This window comes from Athene cunicularia (assembly GCF_003259725.1).
Source record: "Athene cunicularia isolate RWA chromosome 15 unlocalized genomic scaffold, athCun1 chr15_part1, whole genome shotgun sequence".
NCBI lineage: Eukaryota > Metazoa > Chordata > Aves > Strigiformes > Strigidae > Athene > Athene cunicularia.
This window is the reverse complement of record NW_020799121.1, coordinates 4603595-4622723: the sequence shown is the minus strand read 5'-3', so window position 1 is coordinate 4622723 and position 19129 is coordinate 4603595. Positions and strand designations below refer to the sequence as shown.

At 42.9% G+C, this 19129-nt stretch overlaps 2 protein-coding genes across 5 annotated transcripts in view; one reads left to right on the top strand and one right to left on the bottom strand.

Annotated features, from left to right (window-relative positions):
• The window catches only part of PISD (phosphatidylserine decarboxylase), a 23727-nt gene extending 9755 nt beyond the window's left edge, over positions 1–13972 (top strand). Inside the window, exons 2-8 of one of the 3 annotated variants that reach the window (XM_026860118.1) lie at positions 3855–4274; positions 6538–6703; positions 8795–9031; positions 9162–9300; positions 10187–10333; positions 12092–12252; positions 12560–13541. In XM_026860118.1, coding sequence (XP_026715919.1) covers positions 4072–4274; positions 6538–6703; positions 8795–9031; positions 9162–9300; positions 10187–10333; positions 12092–12252; positions 12560–12784 — 1278 coding nt within the window. In that variant the 5' untranslated portion in view covers positions 3855–4071 and the 3' untranslated portion in view covers positions 12785–13541. Of the gene's footprint in view, positions 1–3648; positions 4275–6537; positions 6704–8794; positions 9032–9161; positions 9301–10186; positions 10334–12091; positions 12253–12559 lie in introns of those variants that run through there. The other 2 variants (XM_026860120.1, XM_026860117.1) reach the window with 2 other exon arrangements.
• SFI1 (SFI1 centrin binding protein) overlaps positions 13550–19129 on the bottom strand; it is a 31776-nt gene continuing 26196 nt past the window's right edge. For both annotated transcript variants that reach the window (XM_026860113.1, XM_026860114.1), the window contains exons 26-30: positions 18702–18963; positions 17882–18020; positions 16988–17108; positions 16170–16272; positions 13550–15687 (exon numbers count right to left, since the gene is read on the bottom strand). In XM_026860113.1, coding sequence (XP_026715914.1) covers positions 15580–15687; positions 16170–16272; positions 16988–17108; positions 17882–18020; positions 18702–18963 — 733 coding nt within the window. In that variant the 3' untranslated portion in view covers positions 13550–15579. The remainder of the gene's footprint in view (positions 15688–16169; positions 16273–16987; positions 17109–17881; positions 18021–18701; positions 18964–19129) is intronic.

The following is a 19129-nucleotide window of genomic DNA, read 5'->3' as shown; positions in this document are numbered from 1 at the left end:
CGTTACCGGCCCGCACACAGCACAGGGCTTGCTTTACAGATCCCCTCAGCTAAAATACGGTTTGGGGGGGTTTTTTTGATTTTTTTCTTTTTTTTTTTAAACGTGAAATGGAAAATGTTACCGCAAAATACTAAAATAACACAGGGGATTTTGGGTGTCACCAGTTTTCATGGCACTTTGCGAAAGTAAATAAAACTTTTTTTCCTCGCTTCACAGACGAGATCTTTGAGACTGTGCAACAGGCTTTTTGCACAGAATTCGGGTTTAAGTCTAAAAAAAACCACCTAACCTTTTATGGCTAGCCGAAAACACCACTTTTTCTTCCCCCCCTCCCATTTATAGAATGCAGCTAAAACCGCAATGTAAAATTAGGGGGAAACGCAGAAGCTTTATCTTAATAAATTAAGAAGAAAAAAACCAAAAACATATAGAAAGGCGTTTTCCTAGGAAAGGTAAGGAACTTTAGAGATGGGGGGAGGATGCCCAGGGCAGTGCGGCTCCCTAGGGGGGTCCCTGGGGCGCTGCGCTCGGGGGTCCCCGGCAGCGGGACACAGTCCCGCAGTGCCCGCGGAGCGGGGCCGGGGGGGAGCTGCCGGGCTTGCTCTTGCTGGGCTGGCCCGGAGAGGGTTGGGTGGGAGCAGGGAGTATTACGAGTCTCAAACTAAACAGACGCTGCTGGGAGAGGAATGGAACCTTGAATAAACGGTCACCCAGTACCTCTGCCCTGATTTCAAGACCTTATTTTTGCTGGCTCTTCAATGGAATACCTCCGTTGGATGCGTACGGTGCATTTTTTAAACAGTAGTTTTGTCACCAAATGTAGAAAGTGTGACCAGAGGGCTTTGAGCACTCACTAGCGCATTCCAAGCCTAATGATTCATGCTTACGATTTAAAACTGAGACTGCAGGTTTGAAGTTCAGTTGCATATTAGTCTTTTTTGCAAATGCCTTGCTGTATTGTTTTTTAAAACTTGAGGGAAGGGCTTGAGGTAGTAATGACAATTAAGCAGGGTCACTGGACTTGATACTTAATTGAGCTGACAGAGCAGAATGGTGTTGCGTAGCTGGCAGATTAGCAGTTCTCTATTAGATAATAATTCTCTAGGGATCTATACCTGCTGGGAACTGCTTCTTTTCTTTTATTTACCTAAATCGGATTCTGGGTGGGTTCAGACAGGTGGGAGAGTTTGGTACTGATGTCCAACCTCCCACAAACCAACAGTCATAAGATTCTTGTCTGAGTTGGTAACACAGGCTTTGTAGCACTGCCTGCACCCCAAGAAGCCCAGCTATTGAGATGCCATTATACAAGTCCCTCTGTCATGAGCTGGTTGATCACCAGTTCTTGTTCCTTTCCCCGTAGAAAGTGGGTAAAGTCAGGGTGGATTTTTCATTTCAGCCTCCTTACACTGTAGGAATCATACGCTGCTTCTGGGGCAGCCGCAGCAGGGATGACAGCTTATCACAGACTAAGCAGGACTCTGGTATTTGCATCTTGGTGAATGTAATCAGGTCAGTAGAACAGAACTTGAGAAAAAACATAGGTCTTTTTACTCATTGGAACTCAGTTTTTTGAAAAGGTGGAGGAAAAAAAACTTTTAACCCAATATTTCCCCCTTCCTGGAGAGGAATCTCTTGCACCACTTTTATTTTTTTCTGAACTGAAGGGTGGTAGTTCCCACTGCATTGGGCTGTAGAACATCTTAATGTCCTATTTTTTTTAGGGAGCAGGTGAGCTATTTAAATTGTTCGATGCTTTCATCAAATCAGGCTTGTTCAATATAGAATATAATAACAGAAAATGTTTTAGGGGATAAGATTAAATTTCTACTGAGAGAGTTGTGGGTTTACCTACCTCCCTTATCCTTCAGGGAAGAGCACTGAAGAAAATGTAGATAAGAATTCTGTTTGCTCTGCTGTCTTTCTGCAAAGTCACACATAGGTGAAGGTCTCCCAGGAGGAGCGCAGCCCGGGACTGGGGTGCCAGCGGGGTGCCAGCCTGGCCGTGGGAGCAGGGCACGGCGCCGCCCGGGCGAAGGGCAGGCCGCGCTGCGGAACCCTGCCCACTCCTGCCTGGCCTCTCCGGCGCCAAACCAACCCACCAACCAGCTCCACAGTTTTGTGAAGATGCGTGTTCAGCCTGAAAATTATTTTCATCTTGACGAAGTGCTTTTTTGAAATGATGTTGTCAATTTAGCTTGTTTCTATTTAAAATTATTATTTAAGGGCAGTAATTTCTAACGTTCCTGGCAAATCAAGAGAAGTAGCTCCCCCGTGCTCCTTGTTGCTTTTCTTTTGAATTTTGATGGGATTTTGGGTGACTGTTTAGCTGTACAGATGGCCTCATTTTTGTTGTGTAGGAGTTTCTTGTGCCAGTCAGAGAAAGACTGAATGCTATTTTATATAGGAAAACAAAAAAAGTTGGCACAGGGCTCAGGGAGGAACGGAGTATGTTTGAGTGCTTTTAACTGATCTTAAATTTACCTCTTTCCAATTAACTGCTTTTGTTGTTTTTTTAATACGCAATTGTTAAAATTCAGTTTAAACAACAACATGCACACAGGTCTTGGAACTTCCTGAGATACAGAATACTGTATGGCAGTTTTCTTCCTGAAATAAATACTCTAATGCAGGAACTTAAGAGGTGTTTCTAGGGAATATCTGTAATATTTGGAGTTGAAGGCCAATCAAAATACACAATTCTTGCTAGAATATTTTCATTTCGAGGCCTGAGTGGGATGCCATTAGCTGGTTAATTCCAGCTTTTCCTTCTGGCCCTCCCACTTCTGCCTTATCCCTAATACAATACAGCCTTCTCCCTCACATCAGAGCACCAGTGCTCTTTTTGATCTACTCTATTAGGGATACAGCTTTCATGGTGTTCAGAGAGCTTTGGAAACAAGGAATTGTTGTTTTCGGTTTTTTTTAAACCCAGACTTCAACAGAAAACATAAGTGAAATGGATAGCCACCAGAGAGTTAGCCCCTAAATTGTTCTAGGTATTTAGTTTAATCTTGAGGTGAGAGGTAGCTAAAGGACTTCTACTTTCTGAACCAGGGGTCTGGTTTTGAGCTCCTTTAACAATCCAGATGCAGAAAATCTGTTTGAGACTGTGGTCTGCAGGGTCAGAGAGGGAAATTTTTCTCTATGTATATCCAAAATGCTCAAGATAGAAATACTGCAGCCTTTTGTCTTTAAAAAACAAAACCAAAGCAGCTTCCTTTAACTCATGTTTTATATTTTGGTTCTGCAAGAGTAAAACCTGTGGCAGCCGTGAGAGTCACATAATAGACACGTTAACATGATTCTCAAGCTGGCCCTAAACTTGGTTTCTGTATCTTGGTATTTGTAGAAGAATGTCCTTTACCTGCACCCTATGTGAGTCTTGAGATGGAAAGACTTCAGGAGATCGATGTTTGTGTCTGGCTGGGGTTATAAAATAGAAGGACGTTCCTTTGCTTTCTGTTTTCTTCTTTCCAAGCTGGACACTGAGAGCAGAAAGGATTTTTGGTGCCCAGCAGTTCAGAACTCTTTTAGTGGCAGCTGCTGCACTGCAGAATTGAAGCTGGGAGTTACCTCCTCCTCTTCTCCGCCCCACTCCTCCTCCCAGCCTCGGATTCAGACAGGCTCTGGGGTTACTGTGCGAGGCCAGCTGGTTGCTCAGCTGACTGTAGTGCATCGCTGCCCAGCAGCCCGGGACTGTGGGGTGTTTTTTGGACATTTGAGTTTCAATGGCCACCCTGACTAGCGAGGAGCAAGGACTGCTTATATGGACAGCTCGTTTTTATCTTGTGCAGAGTCGGCTTTATAGTGGGATGTTGAAATATGACACAATGCCTGTTTGTTTGCAATAGCTGCAACCCTCGTAGCAGAGATTCAAGTGGGAAACAGAGGGGGAATCCAGAGACAAACCAGCGGGGGAATTAGGAACTGTGACGCCGTGTCCTCTCTCCTGTGCCGGAGCAAGCAAAGGAAAGAGAGGTAGAGAAAAAGACTGAGCCTTGCAACAACCGTCACCCTGACGATGTGTCAGTCAAACACCCTGCAGGGACCAGATCTGCACACAGGGAAATGGTGAGATGCTATAAAGCTTTATCTAACCCTCCACCCTCTTGCTACAACCTCCACAAAGTTAAAATTCATGTCCGGAGGCCGCGTTCAGGGAACGGCGGCAGCAGCAGCAGCAGCTGTGCCAGGGACCCGCAGCCACAGCTGGAGAGTTCAGGCCGGGCTGGCTCTGCCGGTGGTACACCAAATAGGAGAACTCGTTTCAGGTACTGTCTAGAATTTTCTGCTTTGCAGGAATGGTGACTGAAGGGAGAAATGAGGGAGGGAGGATGGGAGGGTGGCTGGGCAGAAGGAGCGACAGCCATCTGCAAAGCTTTTCTTTGGCCTAATTACTATAAAGCTCCTTAAGCACTGAGTTGGCAGAGAAGGGCATGCTGTCAGATAACAAGGGGAATGAGGAGGCTTTCATTCCTTTCCTCCCTACTCCCATCACTAGGAGAATGGAAAAATTAGTGAGGGACTGTTCTGAAACCAGGCCAAGGCAGCAAGAAGCCGGAGGGCTCTGGAGCGAGCTGCCAGGATGCAGCTCTGCAGGGATTGGTCCAGCAGCGACTGCAGTGAAGGGGGGGAGAGTGGTGGGAGGGGGAGCGGGACCTCCGCGCTCGCTCCGAGCTGGCAACCCGGCCCCGCCAGCCCCGGAGCAGACCGCAGGCTGGCGGGTGGTAAGGGTGGGAGGAAGGATGTGAAGTGTCCCTTCTGATTCCCATGTCCTTCCTATTCCCCTGCCGAGTCAGTCCCACCTCCTGCTGAGAAGAAAGCCGGCTTTACCTCTGCTGACACAGCATTTCATCTCCTCAGGAGGGTGTTGGGTTTTTTTCCCCCCTTTGCGTTGTGATGCAGAGATCACTCTCTGTTTTTTATTTATTAATTCTTGGGGGAAAAGAAGTTGTGTTCTCTGCATTAAAAAAGTCTCTGAGCCAAAAGCACCATCTTGCATCCCAAAGTGGTGACAGTTGTACCTGCCTGCATGATATTTTCATTCTGATCCAAGTTTTGAAAATAATATGTTGGCAAGAAAACTTCCTTTTAATTTCCCAGATTCTTTCCATCTTGGAAAGACATGCACAGTATTTTATAGTTCATCCTTCATGTCCTCAAATCGGTGAGAGAGCGAGCTGTTCAGAGCAGGCAGAGCATACCACTTCCAGCTTGTGTGTGCACATAGCTGTATCCTGGTTACAGGCATAGTGCCTTCAGCAGTGTGTGGAGAACAATCTTTTAGCCAGGATGTAAGTCTGCCCAGAAGATTTGAATATTTTGCCCTCAGGTAGGCAGACTTTCATTTGATAATGTGACCTTGGAAATGCCAATGGTTTCTTTGTGAGTAGAAGCCAAAGAATAAACAAGGACCTGAAGGGTCTCTCATCCAAGGCTCCCACAAGAGTCTGAACTGAGGCCTATCATGTCCTCTGCTAATAAGCTGAGCAGCTTTTCCCTCTGAGAGTTACAAGTTTAACTTGTCCCCGTGGCCATTTGTGCAAAATGCGTTTCCCCTCAGGTCATCCACATGACAAAAAGTCATAGATGCAGTTGGTTGTGAGGCGAAGGAGTTGGTTATTAAGTCATAGATGCAGTTGGTTGTGAGGCGAAGGAGTTGGTTATTGGGCTATGGAGACCACATTATCTTGCAGCCCTAGCAGTATCGACTCTGGCCACATGTTCTCTGTTCAGAACCAGGGTACCCAGTGAAGGTTTTTAAGACTTGAAAAGATGTCTTTTGGAGTCAAGTTATTTGTAAATTGTATTAATGAACTCCGGAGTGCCACTCTTGTTGTTTCTCAAGTAAGTGCGTGTTTCCTGAAGTTAGCAAATGACTAACAGGTCTGCGTAAATTTGACTCCAACATCTTTTGTGATACAAAATACAACTTGAGGCACAATCTAGTCAAGATGCCTTCAACACATGAACACTCTGAGGGACCTCAGTTTATTAGGTTTCAAAGAGTTCTTTCCTTAAAATTGTCCCTGCATAGAGTTCTTGTTAAAAGTCCCAGCGTCCCAGATTTCCAGCTTTCAGAATATCATTTGCTGTTGTCCACTTTGGCTGTCCAACAGCTGGAGCAGTCACAAGAACCATTTCCTGAGGATGTAATCTTCTGATATATGGAAGAACCACCTTTGCTCTTTATTTCCACCATAGACTATCATGTTATGTTGTTAGTTGGATGAGCCAGCTTTGACTTTGTTTTCAGATGTCACCTGCAAGTGATCTTGTCCTTAATTTTTGAGGGTGTCATTTGTAACATGTGATGTGTGAGAGAGAACATGATTTTTTGGACGACAGAGAATTTTTCTTCTTTCTTTTTAGATAAACTGGTCTTCTGTTTTGAGAAGGGGAAGAACTGATCAAGAGGAGTAAAGCAATGTTTGAATAAAGATTGGCAGGAATAAGTCACCCCCAGCTATCAGAAGCTGGTGGTTCTGAAGCTGAGATGGCTGACCCTCTTATGTTGTGTATGTAATCTTTCAGGTTGCAATTTCCCCAGCTGGCCCTGAGGCGAAGGTTGGGCCAGCTAAGCTGTATGTCTAGGCCTGCTCTGAAACTCCGTTCTTGGCCTCTGACTATTCTCTATTACCTTCTGCCTTTCGGTGCTCTTAAACCCTTGACCAGAGTGGGATGGAGGCCTATGAGCAGGGTAAGTGTGAGCAGGTCTCTGTTGCGCTTCGTGTCCATTAGCTGTTTTATACCGAAGGGAGCTGGCAGCAGCTGGGTGGAGAGATCATTAATATAGCACAGGCTGATGATCACTAGTGTGAAAGCAGAGAGATGCAAATCATGTTTCCCTTTAGTTTTTACAGTTCATAGTGTTGTGTTGACCAGTTGCTTCACAGACAAGTGATTTTTTTCGGTAGCAGAGAGTCTCTTTGTCCTCTTAACAAACAGTCAGGGGCCTACCCAGGAAAATCAACAGAAACTTTTGAGTTAATTCAGTCACCTCAGAGTATCAGGGCTAGGATAAGGCAGACCGAATCTCTTCTCAAGTTCCCTTTCCAGGCCACATTGAAGTGGTCTCTTGCTTTCTGTCATTTTTGCAGAGGGTTTGTTGCTCAAGTTCTTTGAGCATTTGTAATCCAGCCTGTCCAAATGATACGCAAATCTCTGCTCTGACACAGGGAGAGAGCAGGGTGTAGGATGCCCTTGCATATGGTTATTCTCCCTGCAAATCATACAATTTCAGAATGCAACAACCACACAGATGTTTTGATTGAAAATTGCAACAAATTGCCATTCTTAAGACTATGTCATTGAACAGCTGTTCTGTTTGATCCCATTAACTTGAAAACCAGGCTTCTCTGAAGAGAAGGGGCTACTAGGAAATAGCACTTTTGATTTTTGTGATTTTACAGTTGTATCTGCATATTCTCAGTGTTTGTGGAAAACTGAGCAAAATTGAGTGTAGAAATTAAAGCTGTGTAAGGCATGTCAGATAAAAAAGCAAAGCATTTTTCACTACTTCAGCTTATATAACTTGGGTGCTGTTCATTTAGAAGTTTTTATGTGAAGTAAGATTAGGTTGGTGTTTTCTGTCTGAAATATCACTATTTTAATGTGATGCAGGATGGTGATTTGTGAGTGAAATCTTAATTCACTGTATTTGATATGATAGACAGGCTCTCAGCCAGTGTGTGCTTCTGTTTATGTTTATGGCTGTATTTTGCAAGACTTAATTGTGAAGGATATGATTAATATTGAGAATAAATGATGACTCTCACTAAGAAAAATAAAAAATAAAAAAACCCCACAACTTCTTGCTGGGAGTTAAATGTAGCTGAGCTGTACTGTTCAAAAAACCCCTACCAGATTCAGCAGATCACTACTTCCTTTGCAAAACTGGTTTCAGAGGATTCAGTTCCTTTAGTCTACACACTGTCACTCCCCCGATTACATCATGGTCATATGATCTTTTTGGCTGATACCGAGTATCACAAACCCTGGAAGAGTTATCTGCTGGAATTACTGACAGGAAGACACTGTCATTTGTCCAGTTACATCAGCAGCATATACCTCTTACCAACATTCTTTCATTTGTTTTTCGTGCTACTAAAACTTGGGCTTTGGTGTAAGTTCAAAAGTATATTTCTACAGGAATAAAGGCACTTTATACTCTTGCAATTAGCGACTCCATTGTTGTGAGAGAAGGAGTAAGATTGGCATAAGTTTATAGTGGTGTAGTTGCAGCCACAAGGGTGTTTCCTCAGTTGTACTGGTATGATTAGAGCAGTACAGTACTGGGATGTGGAAAACACCCTCATTGGTAGATGCAGCTGAGAAGCACATTATCAAACACTGAGAAATTATTTTTCAGTCCGTTTTCATTTAGTTATTCACAAAAATGAATATAGTAATGTTAAACCCTTCTGATGAGTGTTCTATTAGAATATGTGAAACATGTCTTTTTTTTCTGTAAGCCTCACATTGGGCAGTTTTCAGTAACTTGAGTACGGAGCTTCAGCCTTTGGGGGAGTGGAGAGTCTGGCTTCAGTGTAAGGTTGTAGTAAGTTTCATCCTGTCCCTCATCTGCTCTCATCAGAGTGGAGGGACTGAGGGTGAAATGCAGTGTTAATTTTTTGCTGACTTAAAGGCTACTTCGTGGGCGGTGTAACCCACTGAATTCAAGGAGTGCTTAGCAGAACAGTTTGATCCTTTCTGTTTTATGGGGAGGAGTAAGAGAAAGCCAGTTCAGTGCCAAGAACTGAACGACATGGTGCGATTCTTCTTTGGGTAGGTCGCTCTGTACAAATCGGTACCAACTCGCCTGCTCTCGCGAGCCTGGGGCCGCCTGAACCAAGTGGAGCTGCCTACATGGCTGCGGAAGCCTGTCTACAGCCTGTACATCTGGACCTTTGGAGTGAACATGAAGGAGGCGGCAGTTGAAGATCTGCATCACTACAGAAACCTCAGCGAATTCTTCCGCAGGAAGCTGAAACCACAAGCACGGCCAGTCTGCTGTGCACACAGTGTGGTGAGTAGAAGGAAATGAAGGCTTTATGCTATGCTACCCACTTCCCCCCACCCCCCAAAGGAACGTGTCTGCTTTATGAGGAATGAATGAATTCCTGATGTGTTTTGGGTTTTTTTTCTCTTCACTGTAGATTAGTCCCTCTGATGGCAAGATCCTTAATTTTGGACAGGTAAAAAACTGTGAAGTGGAGCAAGTAAAAGGGGTTACTTATTCTCTGGAATCTTTCTTGGGACCTCGCATCTCCACAGAGGAATTGCATTTTAGACAGGGTGAGTTCTGCATCAGTTCTGCATTTATTCCATTCTGCCCTTTCAGTGTTCTCAGAGATCACAGGAAAAGAGAATTTTTGTTTTTCTTTCTCTCTCACATTGTCAGGAACAAAAGCAGGCAAAAAATATTTTTGTTTTGTTTTATTTGGGGATAAACATGTAATTCTTCTAGCTCTTCTCTTTCTCACCAGGGGCTTTATAGTGTCTTGCCTGGCTCATTCTGATTATCTGAATTTAGTTGCTGGGTTCCTACAATTGACTCCAAGATGTGGCACTATAAAGAGGCTGTAGCACTCCTGCTGCCAGGCCAACTCCTCTGTAACAAGATTTATGCTCAAGCACTACTGACTGCGGCACCTCAAGCAGTCTCCAAGGCCTTGAGTTTTGATGAAAGCAACACATTTTGCTAAACCAGCAGGGAGACTGATGAGACTGAGTTCTGCAAACAGTAGGGTTATTTTCAACATAAACATAAATGCTACTACTGTGTTTTATAATAAGGAGTCTTCACAAATTCTGTTCTTCTGTTCTTAAAAGGGGTGCTGTGAGAACTGTTCTTAAAAGGGTAGCTTTAATCAAAACTCCGTTTCAGTGGATTTTAGTTCCTGCTCTTCTGTTTAGGGAAGGGCAAACTCCAAAATTAAAGAACTTCCAAGATGCTTAAAACAATACAGGATCTAATTTTATTGTAAAGGGAAAAGAACACTTGGAAATACTGGATTTCTGGATGAAGTTTATCTTTTTGTAGCCTCAGTGTAGCAACAATGCCTGTGGACTGCATTTAGTCCTCTGCTGTTACCACGGGTTCTCCCTAGGCTGCCGGGCTAGGGTAGATGAGTGCATGAAGAATGTTTTAAACCCCTTTCTTCCCATGGTTTCTTTGCAGCCTCACCTGGTAACTCTTTTCAGCAACAACTAGTCACAAAGGAGGGGAATGAGCTCTACCATTGTGTAATCTACCTTGCCCCAGGGGATTATCACTGCTTCCACTCACCCACTGACTGGAGAGTGTCACACCGACGTCATTTCCCAGGTAGGTTTCTGTTCCTAGAAGACGGATGCAGAGCAGCTATGGAGGGAAGCATTGCTGTGGCACTGCTGAACAAGTTGAGCCGCTGGAGCCGTTGTGCCATCATGTGATAGATAATGGTAGAAGAGTGATTTGTCACAAATGGGAATGAATTTTATAGTAGTATGGTTTACGAGAACAAATCGCATATTGATGGTGAAAAAAGTAATATTGTCTTCAATCTGGTTTGGTTCTTTGAAATAACTGTTGATGTGTTACTTTATATATTATATTTATATTTTATATATTATCAGGAACAACCTTACTTGTTCCCATACACTGTTTGTTCAGTTTGCACCTGAAACAGTTCTGCTATCAGACCAAACAGTACCCTAAAATATGATCTCTCCCTGTGTTTGGGAAATAAGATGTAACTAAACAATTACGCTACTGGAGCTGGGATCAGATGTTTTTGTCCTCTTTGCAGATCATTATACTCCAGTTCAGGAGATTAACAAAAATGTTTTACTACTTAGTATCTACCAAAAACCTAAGTACTTGGATTTGGATTCAAACACCATGAGAGAAGGACAATGCCACAAAGTTTGAGAAATGTGTCAAGTGCCAGGTTGAAGTTAGGCTTTGATTGAAACAAAGGGGTATTAGTGAAGTGCTACTATTGGGATTGCAGTGCAGCAAAGCAGATGCATTTTATAGCTAAAAATATGTGTAGTTAATATACCTTACTAAATTACTTTAAGGACTATGTAGATTGAAATTTTTGAGGTTTCTCTGTAGTAAACTTTTAAAAAGTGATTCATATGATTAGTATTTCCTGGTCAGCTCTAGCTACATAGCTACTTGGTTTTCAGCCACAGTCTCAGTAACCACTTTTATGCATTTTTACCAAGGGGAAGGGGCTGCTCTCATGCACTGGATAGTTAACCAGTGAAACCTGTTCCTGAGCTGTCAGAAGTTTCTTTAACTTCCTTTTTGTAGCCTGTAGCCTTTTTTTAGATGGATCTTATGTGTTTATTAGAAGGCTTCTTTCAGTTCTGCCTATCAAAGCTGAAGCTAGGGACTAACTCTGCCTTTGGCCTTACCCTGATCTCTCTTAAGGGCCTATCAGATGACAATAATCATAGTTGTCATGTGAATTTGTAGGTGACACTAGCATGAAGTTGGTTGGTTACATCTTTGGTAGAAGAATAGCATCAGGTAGTGTGGAAATGAGTTCCTGCCACCTCCATTTGGTGAGAGCGCAGTATGACTGATGCTAGAAGAGGCTTCAACAATGGCAGACATTTTGAAAGGGACTCCCACCCCAGATTTAATCCTTAGTCTTCTGTCCAGAAAGATCCAACACTCTTAGGCAGGGCTTATATTTGCATTCTTCCTAGCAGAATCACAGGGAAACTAAAGGCCACACTCATCCTTCACTGTAAGGCTTGAACACTATCTGGAGCACCAGCTACAGTTCTCTGATAAAGAGCAAAGGGGTTTGAGTTTTCATACCTGGCTGACCAGTACCCCCCTCACCTTGGCTGTGTTTCCAGGCAGCCAAAGCCTGCCATTGAAGTAGGGAGAAACATCTTTCTGTGACCCCTTTGTTTTACTACACCCTTGTCTATCATTCACTCTGCTTAGCATTTGCCTCTCTTCCTACAAATAAGTGACAGAATTGTTTACTGAATCAGCTACACTTACACTGAAAATACCACTTAGATAGCATTACAGTACTGTTCCCAACCAGATAACTTGATGATTTTCTTGCTATTTCAGGTTCTCTGATGTCTGTGAATCCTGGAGTTGCTCGCTGGATCAAGGAACTGTTCTGCCACAATGAACGGGTTGTCCTTACAGGTGACTGGAAACATGGCTTTTTCTCCTTAACAGCTGTAGGAGCAACAAACGTGGGCTCTATCCGCATCTACTTTGACCAGGTGAGCAAGATAGGAGGCAACCTTCTGGTTTTGATATTTAAGGTTGGTACAGTGTAATAAAAGAAAATGACAAAAAAAATATTGTATTACTCTGAGATTAAGGTGTTTGACAGTACTGATGTTTTAAGACTGATGTAGAGGGAGGCATCTCCAGTATAGACTATTTTTAAAAAATATTCCTATTGTATTTTTGAATTGTAAGTAAGTTCCTCCATTGAAAATGCCTGGATATCCACAGCCTACAGCTGTGCTAGTGCATACAGAGAACAGAAATCCTCAAGTAACAGTTTCTTCCTTCTCTGTACAGGACTTGCATACCAACAGTCCATCTTATTCTAAAGGTTCCTACAACGACTTCAGCTTCATATCCAACAACAACAAGGAGGGAATCCCCATGAGGAAAGGGGAACATTTAGGGGAATTTAACTTAGGCTCTACGATTGTACTCATCTTTGAGGCACCCAAGGACTTCAAATTCCACCTTAAAGCCGGACAGAAAATCCGCTTTGGAGAAGCACTGGGCTCTCTATAGAATAAATTCGCTCAGCAAGAAGGTTTTCTATACAAAGGGACTCTTCTCACACCACTGAGCGTTTCACTTAACAAGTGTGCATCACTCAGCAGGACCTGGGTGAGGAAAACAGATGTCATTGCTATGTTAAACTTGAGAGTATCTGGTCTACAGTTAACGTGCTGCTGAATGCAGAAAGAGAATTGAATGACCACATATGTATCAGGTACAGCTGCCTTTAAAGATGTTGACCGTGGAGGTTTCTGTCCCACCCTGTGCCTGTAGTCTTTCATTTTCTCCCCTCAATGTGCCACAGGATACTTATGTTCTTAGAGCCCGTAAATCCCTTCTAAACCTTCCTGGGCTGTGCAGGTGCAATGGGGAAGGGTGGAGTTAGAGATTAGCTGTATTTAAAGGGACACTGACAGGCTGAGTCAGACCTTGTACCTTATATCTGCAATACCTGTTTTTCAGACCTTGAGTAAAGAATGTGTTCTCATATTTATTTTATTCTAAGACACTCCGGTGAAGTTCTTTCTTACCTAAAGGCAGCCTGTGAATGCACAGCACGCCAAACGAGCGAGCAGCTTCACAGTCCAAAGCAAAATGTACAGCAGACAGCATCAATACAATAAATTACACTCATCCAGGTTTTCTACTGAAACAACTTCATTTTACCTGACATTGTCCCTTTAAAAATTGACTTTGCACTGTATTTTAAACCTGGAAACACTGTGTCTACATTCCATACAATGAAACATCTTTGGGTTTTCTTTTTTTTTTTAAAAAAAAAAAAAAAAAGGAAAAGAAAAGAAAAGCTCTGTGTCCTAATCTATGGTTTTATTTTGCTACTCCAGGCCTTAAAGATTTTGTCTGTATGAGAGACAGTTACTTCACCTTTGGATTAAGGTGTTGGAAAAGGTAGAGGATGTTTTTCTTGTGTGATGCAATGAGATGGCAGCCAAAATATGTTTTTACTTTCTGCTATGTATCTTCATTGTTGCTTTGTAACTAAAGAAGAAGTAATCTCTCTATTTACAAAACAGTTTCAGATACTTGAGGACCAATTTTTATGGCACAGAGTGAGATGTCCTATTATGTACTGACTGTGTATAAAAATACAGCTCTTTGAAGCAGTCCCAAGTTGCCTCCCAGGTGCCAGTGTGGCCCTCCTATAATGAACTGACAACTCTTATCTTACTCAAAATATAAAAAACCCACACTGGCTCTGACTTCTGCCCTCATACTTAACTCTAGGAATGTGCTGGGGGCTGAAAGCTCTATGCTAAAGCTTCATCCTAAGCAAAACTTTAGAGCCTCTTTGTCAAGAAGTGTTAAAATCTAACACCTTGGATCCATTGAATATGGCACTGGCAGAAACTGGTGCCAAAGTGGGGGAATTGAATTTTAAAATGATGTTTAATTCGTTTTTAGAGAATAAACTGTTTCAAGTCCAGGCACTCATTTAGAACTGACTTTACTAGCCAGAGCTTGTTGGAGTGGACATGCTTATGAAACTTGCCTTTCTGCTCTGAAAGATTTCTCATTAGTTTCTTGCTTGAGCTACTTTTCTGCTACTTCAAGGAGATGATAGGCTTTGACCAGCTCTGATTTCCTAAAGAAAATAATACCTATCTTCTTTGTATGCACTGCAGAAAATAGAATATAATTTTGTTGTACAAATGTCCAGTTTGCCAAGTCCTGTATGCTTAGCTTGTCATCAGGAAAGAAGGGATGATCAACTGCTTCCCAAGTGATGTAGCCCAGCCATGACTCAGATACTGGTGGCTGTTTGGGTGACAAGCAGGAGAAAATTCATTTGGCTCCGAGAGTCAATGTTTCCTCACTTTACAGAGGGAGGAGTTTGAAAGCTTGAAGTGGCTCTCAGCCACCTATCTTGTTAAACTTCTTGGCATTAGCAAGTTTACTCCTGCAGCAGTATATTAACTTACACAGGTTCTAGAAATGTGCACTTTTTTAAACCATTAAGAGTGAGAACTGACTTAAGGCAAACATCAACCCCAAGAGGATAAAGCTAGGACTAGCTGCCTGACTACACTTCAGTGTCACATGAACAGTAGAAAGCAAATCTGTTCCAGTGGATGAGGGAAGAGACAAATGAAATATTTTCCCCCTATTCCACTATGGCCCATGGCATCTGGACACAGCCAAAGCAACTTTAAGCTTTAATTTCTTCCTACTCAGCATCATCATCCACACTATCTGAAGGTTACTGTTAGCCTAGTAACAGAGGATGGGATTACCTGATGTTTGCTTTATTAGAAATCTAAGAAAGAGAGGATTCAGCATGCAAATGGCTCTTTTCATGATGGTCTTAATACTGTGCAGAGCTAGCTGATTAACAAATATCACTTGTTATGCAGTTGTCAGCAATGAGCCCTGGAAGTGAAAGCAAAGTTCCTAGAGGGTACTGATAATGCTGTGAATTTCTCCTGCATGGAGAATCCATTTAATTCAACTGTATCAGTAGCACAGTATTTTTGTATGTCAAGTGTATGACTTACTGACATGAACTCATTTAATTGCAAACACTTTGAAATAAAGAGTCTTATCAGTGTTGCTTATTTTTCTGAAATGTCAGAGTAACCTAAACTAGGTATTTTGAGTGCAGCATGAGGTGTGTTTAGCTCCTGTTTTTTTTTTAACCAGCTCTAATAACAAAAAGGCAAAAATATTTTAATTTATAAAAGTGCCACATACATAGAGTAAGGAATTGTATACATCTCTTCCATCCTTCCCTGCTGTGAAAGGAGCAAAAAGTCCTACCCAGGTGCTGGAATACTGGCACAGATGTATTACATATCCAGAGCAATCTGGATATCACGCAGGCGGGCAACCAGCTTCTGCACATGATGTCTCTCTTTTAGCTGTGCTTTGGTAAGAGTGTTGATCCTCACCTGCAACTGAAAGTGGAGACAACTGGCATAAGCTGTTTGTACATCAAGACAGCATTTAGTCTGTTTGACAGACACTTAATGGTTCTTGTCACTCTCGAACAGCCAAGTAATGGCTGCTAGCCTGAGGGTAACAGCTGTATGAACCTGGGAGCTGAGAGCAGTGCAGATGCAGTCTGTTGTGGTGTAGCTACACCGTCCTGAGAAACCACAGAAAACAAATCTGAGACTGAATCTACTCAAGCCTGCTCTGTACCTTTGAAATAGCCCTAGAAAGGTCTACTGGAGCTGGAGTTACATTTCTGAGCAAAGAGGAAGATGCATCTCCACAGCAGTCTGTTCTGCTTATCAGCCCACTTGTGATTACGTTTCTCTTCTCTTGGCATTTTAATAACAGCTCATTATACAATTCCTCACAACTGCCTTTAGGCTGAGTGCATAGCATAGTGATAATCACTTTGGGAACTTAACTTTGTTTGCTGTTTACACACCTGATCCAGTTCTTCCTGAACTGCTTGTACACCGTCTTGGTCCCCTGGTTGTGTGCTCATTTCTAGCCACTTCTGTAGAATCTGTGCCTGCTGTTGACAGGACCTGATAAAATGGATTAGGAGGATTATTTTATCCCAATTAGGAGCTCAACAGTCTTAAGCCAACTTAGACTTGCAATAAGACCCAATTTTCTCTCTCAAACCAGAAAAAAAAAAAAAAAAAAAAAAAAGGAAAATAAAAAGGAAAAAGGAAAGGATGCTGGAAGGCAGAGAAATTTGTCTGAAAACTGTTGTCTCCATTTCCTACTCCCTAGTTCCTGACTTCTTCTTTTCCTGACAGTTGAATTCCCTCCAAGCCCCATTTTCTTAAGCATTTTTGTAAATGTGTTCTTGTCCTAGTAGAGAAGTTACCAAATACCAGGCATATTTTTTTTCTTAATGGACAGTTGGAAAAGCTAAGGCTTCACTCCTCATGATAAAAGAACTAGAAACTAAATTTCAGCTCCTCTGCCAAGTTCATTTGTACTACCTTCAGATTATACCCAATGATACCTTTGTCATGCTTTCTCCAACAGCTGCCAAAGGTATCATTAAACCACTTGCTGACTACAAAAGAAGTTGTACATTTACTCCCTCCCACCCGGAGTGAACTCCTAAAAGGAGAAAACAAAAACTTCTAGAACTTTTCTCTGTTTCATTCATAGCTCTACTGTGAACAGACCAGTTATTTTCAAAGTAGGTATGTACAAAAAAAAAAAAAAAGCAATATTGAGTTGACAGCATGAAGAAGGGCTGGCTAAAGGGGCTTTGCAACATACCTGAGTTCCTGCTTCCTGCTGAAGTAGTACTGCATCTGCTGTTGGATGTGTTGGAGTTCAACTTCCAGCTTGCTTTGGAACACCAGTTCTCTGGACCTGTGCTCCCCTTCTTCCCCTTCAGCTGAATGGAAGATACAAGGCACAGGCAATGGAAGAGGAGCAGACTTGCACTGTTTCTTATCAAGGAAAGGCAGTAGACAGGAAACATGGAACCTTCCTGAGTCCTTTTCACATGTTTTGTCACCCTGTGGCATGTACTTATTCACCCCAGGTACAGTGAGTGGGCAGGAGTCCTGACAGCATTACATGCTCTGAAGGCTCCCTTTAAACACCAAAAAAAGATGAGAAATGCTCTAGTGAATGGTTGAGTACTACAAATGCTATTTTGGCCTATTCATGATTTAGTGGTTTACATCTATTTTAGAGCCAAGTAGTAAATCTAGTCCCATGGAACACAAATTTCATGCCCTTATGTCATTAAAACCACCGCACTGAGAGGTGCTTAGACACCATCCGTCCCCTTTACAACCATGCTGTAAGCATGGGGAAGACTTATAAAGAGAACCTTCCTGGGTGAATTCTTCCCTCCTGAAGTGAGTTCTGCTGTACATTCAGCCTTGTGCATGTGCATGCCTCAGCACTCGAGCACATTCTCGCTAGGAGCAGCTGACCCCTAGCATTTCCCATCCTTCAATCCCTAGAACAGGGCTTTGGCCCCAATTCAGCAGAATCCACAAAACTTACCATCCTGAAAAGGAATGGCTGATACTCTTCACCTCCTATGATGCAGGCTTACAAGACTGCCTTGCCTCCCGTACATGGGGAGTTAACTTGCAGTCTTGCATAAACTGGAGGAGGACACACAGCTGCCACAGTTTAGATCTGATGACCTACCTGCAGTTTGGTGACTCCATTTTCCCACCAGATCTTCAGGTGACAGCAGATGTGGCTGCAAGTTTGGTCGCAACTTCACAGAGTCCTGCTGAGTGTCTTGGGAACAGGCTCCTTTGTGAGAACTAACAGGCTGATCTCTCTGTAAGGACAGAATGATAACAGGGTTTTCTTGAGTAAGCCCTACAAGTGGGAGGCACCTGACCTGCTAAGCCCTACTCCCACTCTCAGATACCCCCTGCAGTTGCTAAGCCCCTCTCAAAATACCAGAAACAGCAGAGTTTAGAAATGGGCGCTCGCATTTCCACCATAGATATATTTCATCAAGATTAACACATCCCATTCTGTGTGGAACAGAGGAGTTTAAAATGCAAGCACCCACTTGCAGATGCAATAAATTAATTTTTGAGACTCTCAGCCACAGCCACTGCTACTAAACTGAGTTACTCCTAAATCCCTGTCATCTAGTTGGCAAACTAACTGCTGTAACTCTTTGAAGGAGCATCACTCACGAGTCAATTGCTAGGAAAAGCATCCAGCTAGGAAGGACACAAGACCAGGAGAAAAGGCATGAATTACAGTACAACATGCTTGTGGACTGACCAGCTAGTGAAATACTTCTTCAGACTCATGGTAAACAGTTCTTGGGCATTCAGAGCCAGTTAACTTGGTCAGCTTTTAAGATGACAGCTAGAATAAGAAACAGAGCTCAACAACCAGATGGACAGTCCAGAGGAGCCATGGGAAAAACCATCCATAAGCAGCACGCATATTGACAGTAGCCCTGTGAGCACACTGATTTTTCCTTCAGCAATACACTCACCATTTCTGCTCCAGCTTTTACCTGAGACATGAAAGCTGAAGGAGAGCATAGCTCTGGCCTCTGAGCAGCACAGCACACATCCTGAGTCCACAGTGGTACAGACGGGACAGCGGCACGTGTGGGAGGTGGACAGAAATGAGTGGCGTTGCCCATTTGAGATAGACATTTACAGGCACTTCCTTCCATTTGAGGCGTTAGCATTAAGTTCCCAGTCTGCGCAGAACATCTGTTCACAGCTGGTTGCTGAAAGGGTACCTCTGATCTGTAAAGGAAGAAGGATGAGTTCCCTGTACATTGCAAACTGTTGGTCTTGTCCTTTGCAGTCAGTGCAAAAAATAGGAAGATTTTTATACTCCCTTGCATGCAGCTTTCCAGTTAGCTGCTTTATGATGCAGGGGAAACCTCAATTTAAAAAAAAACACCAAAAC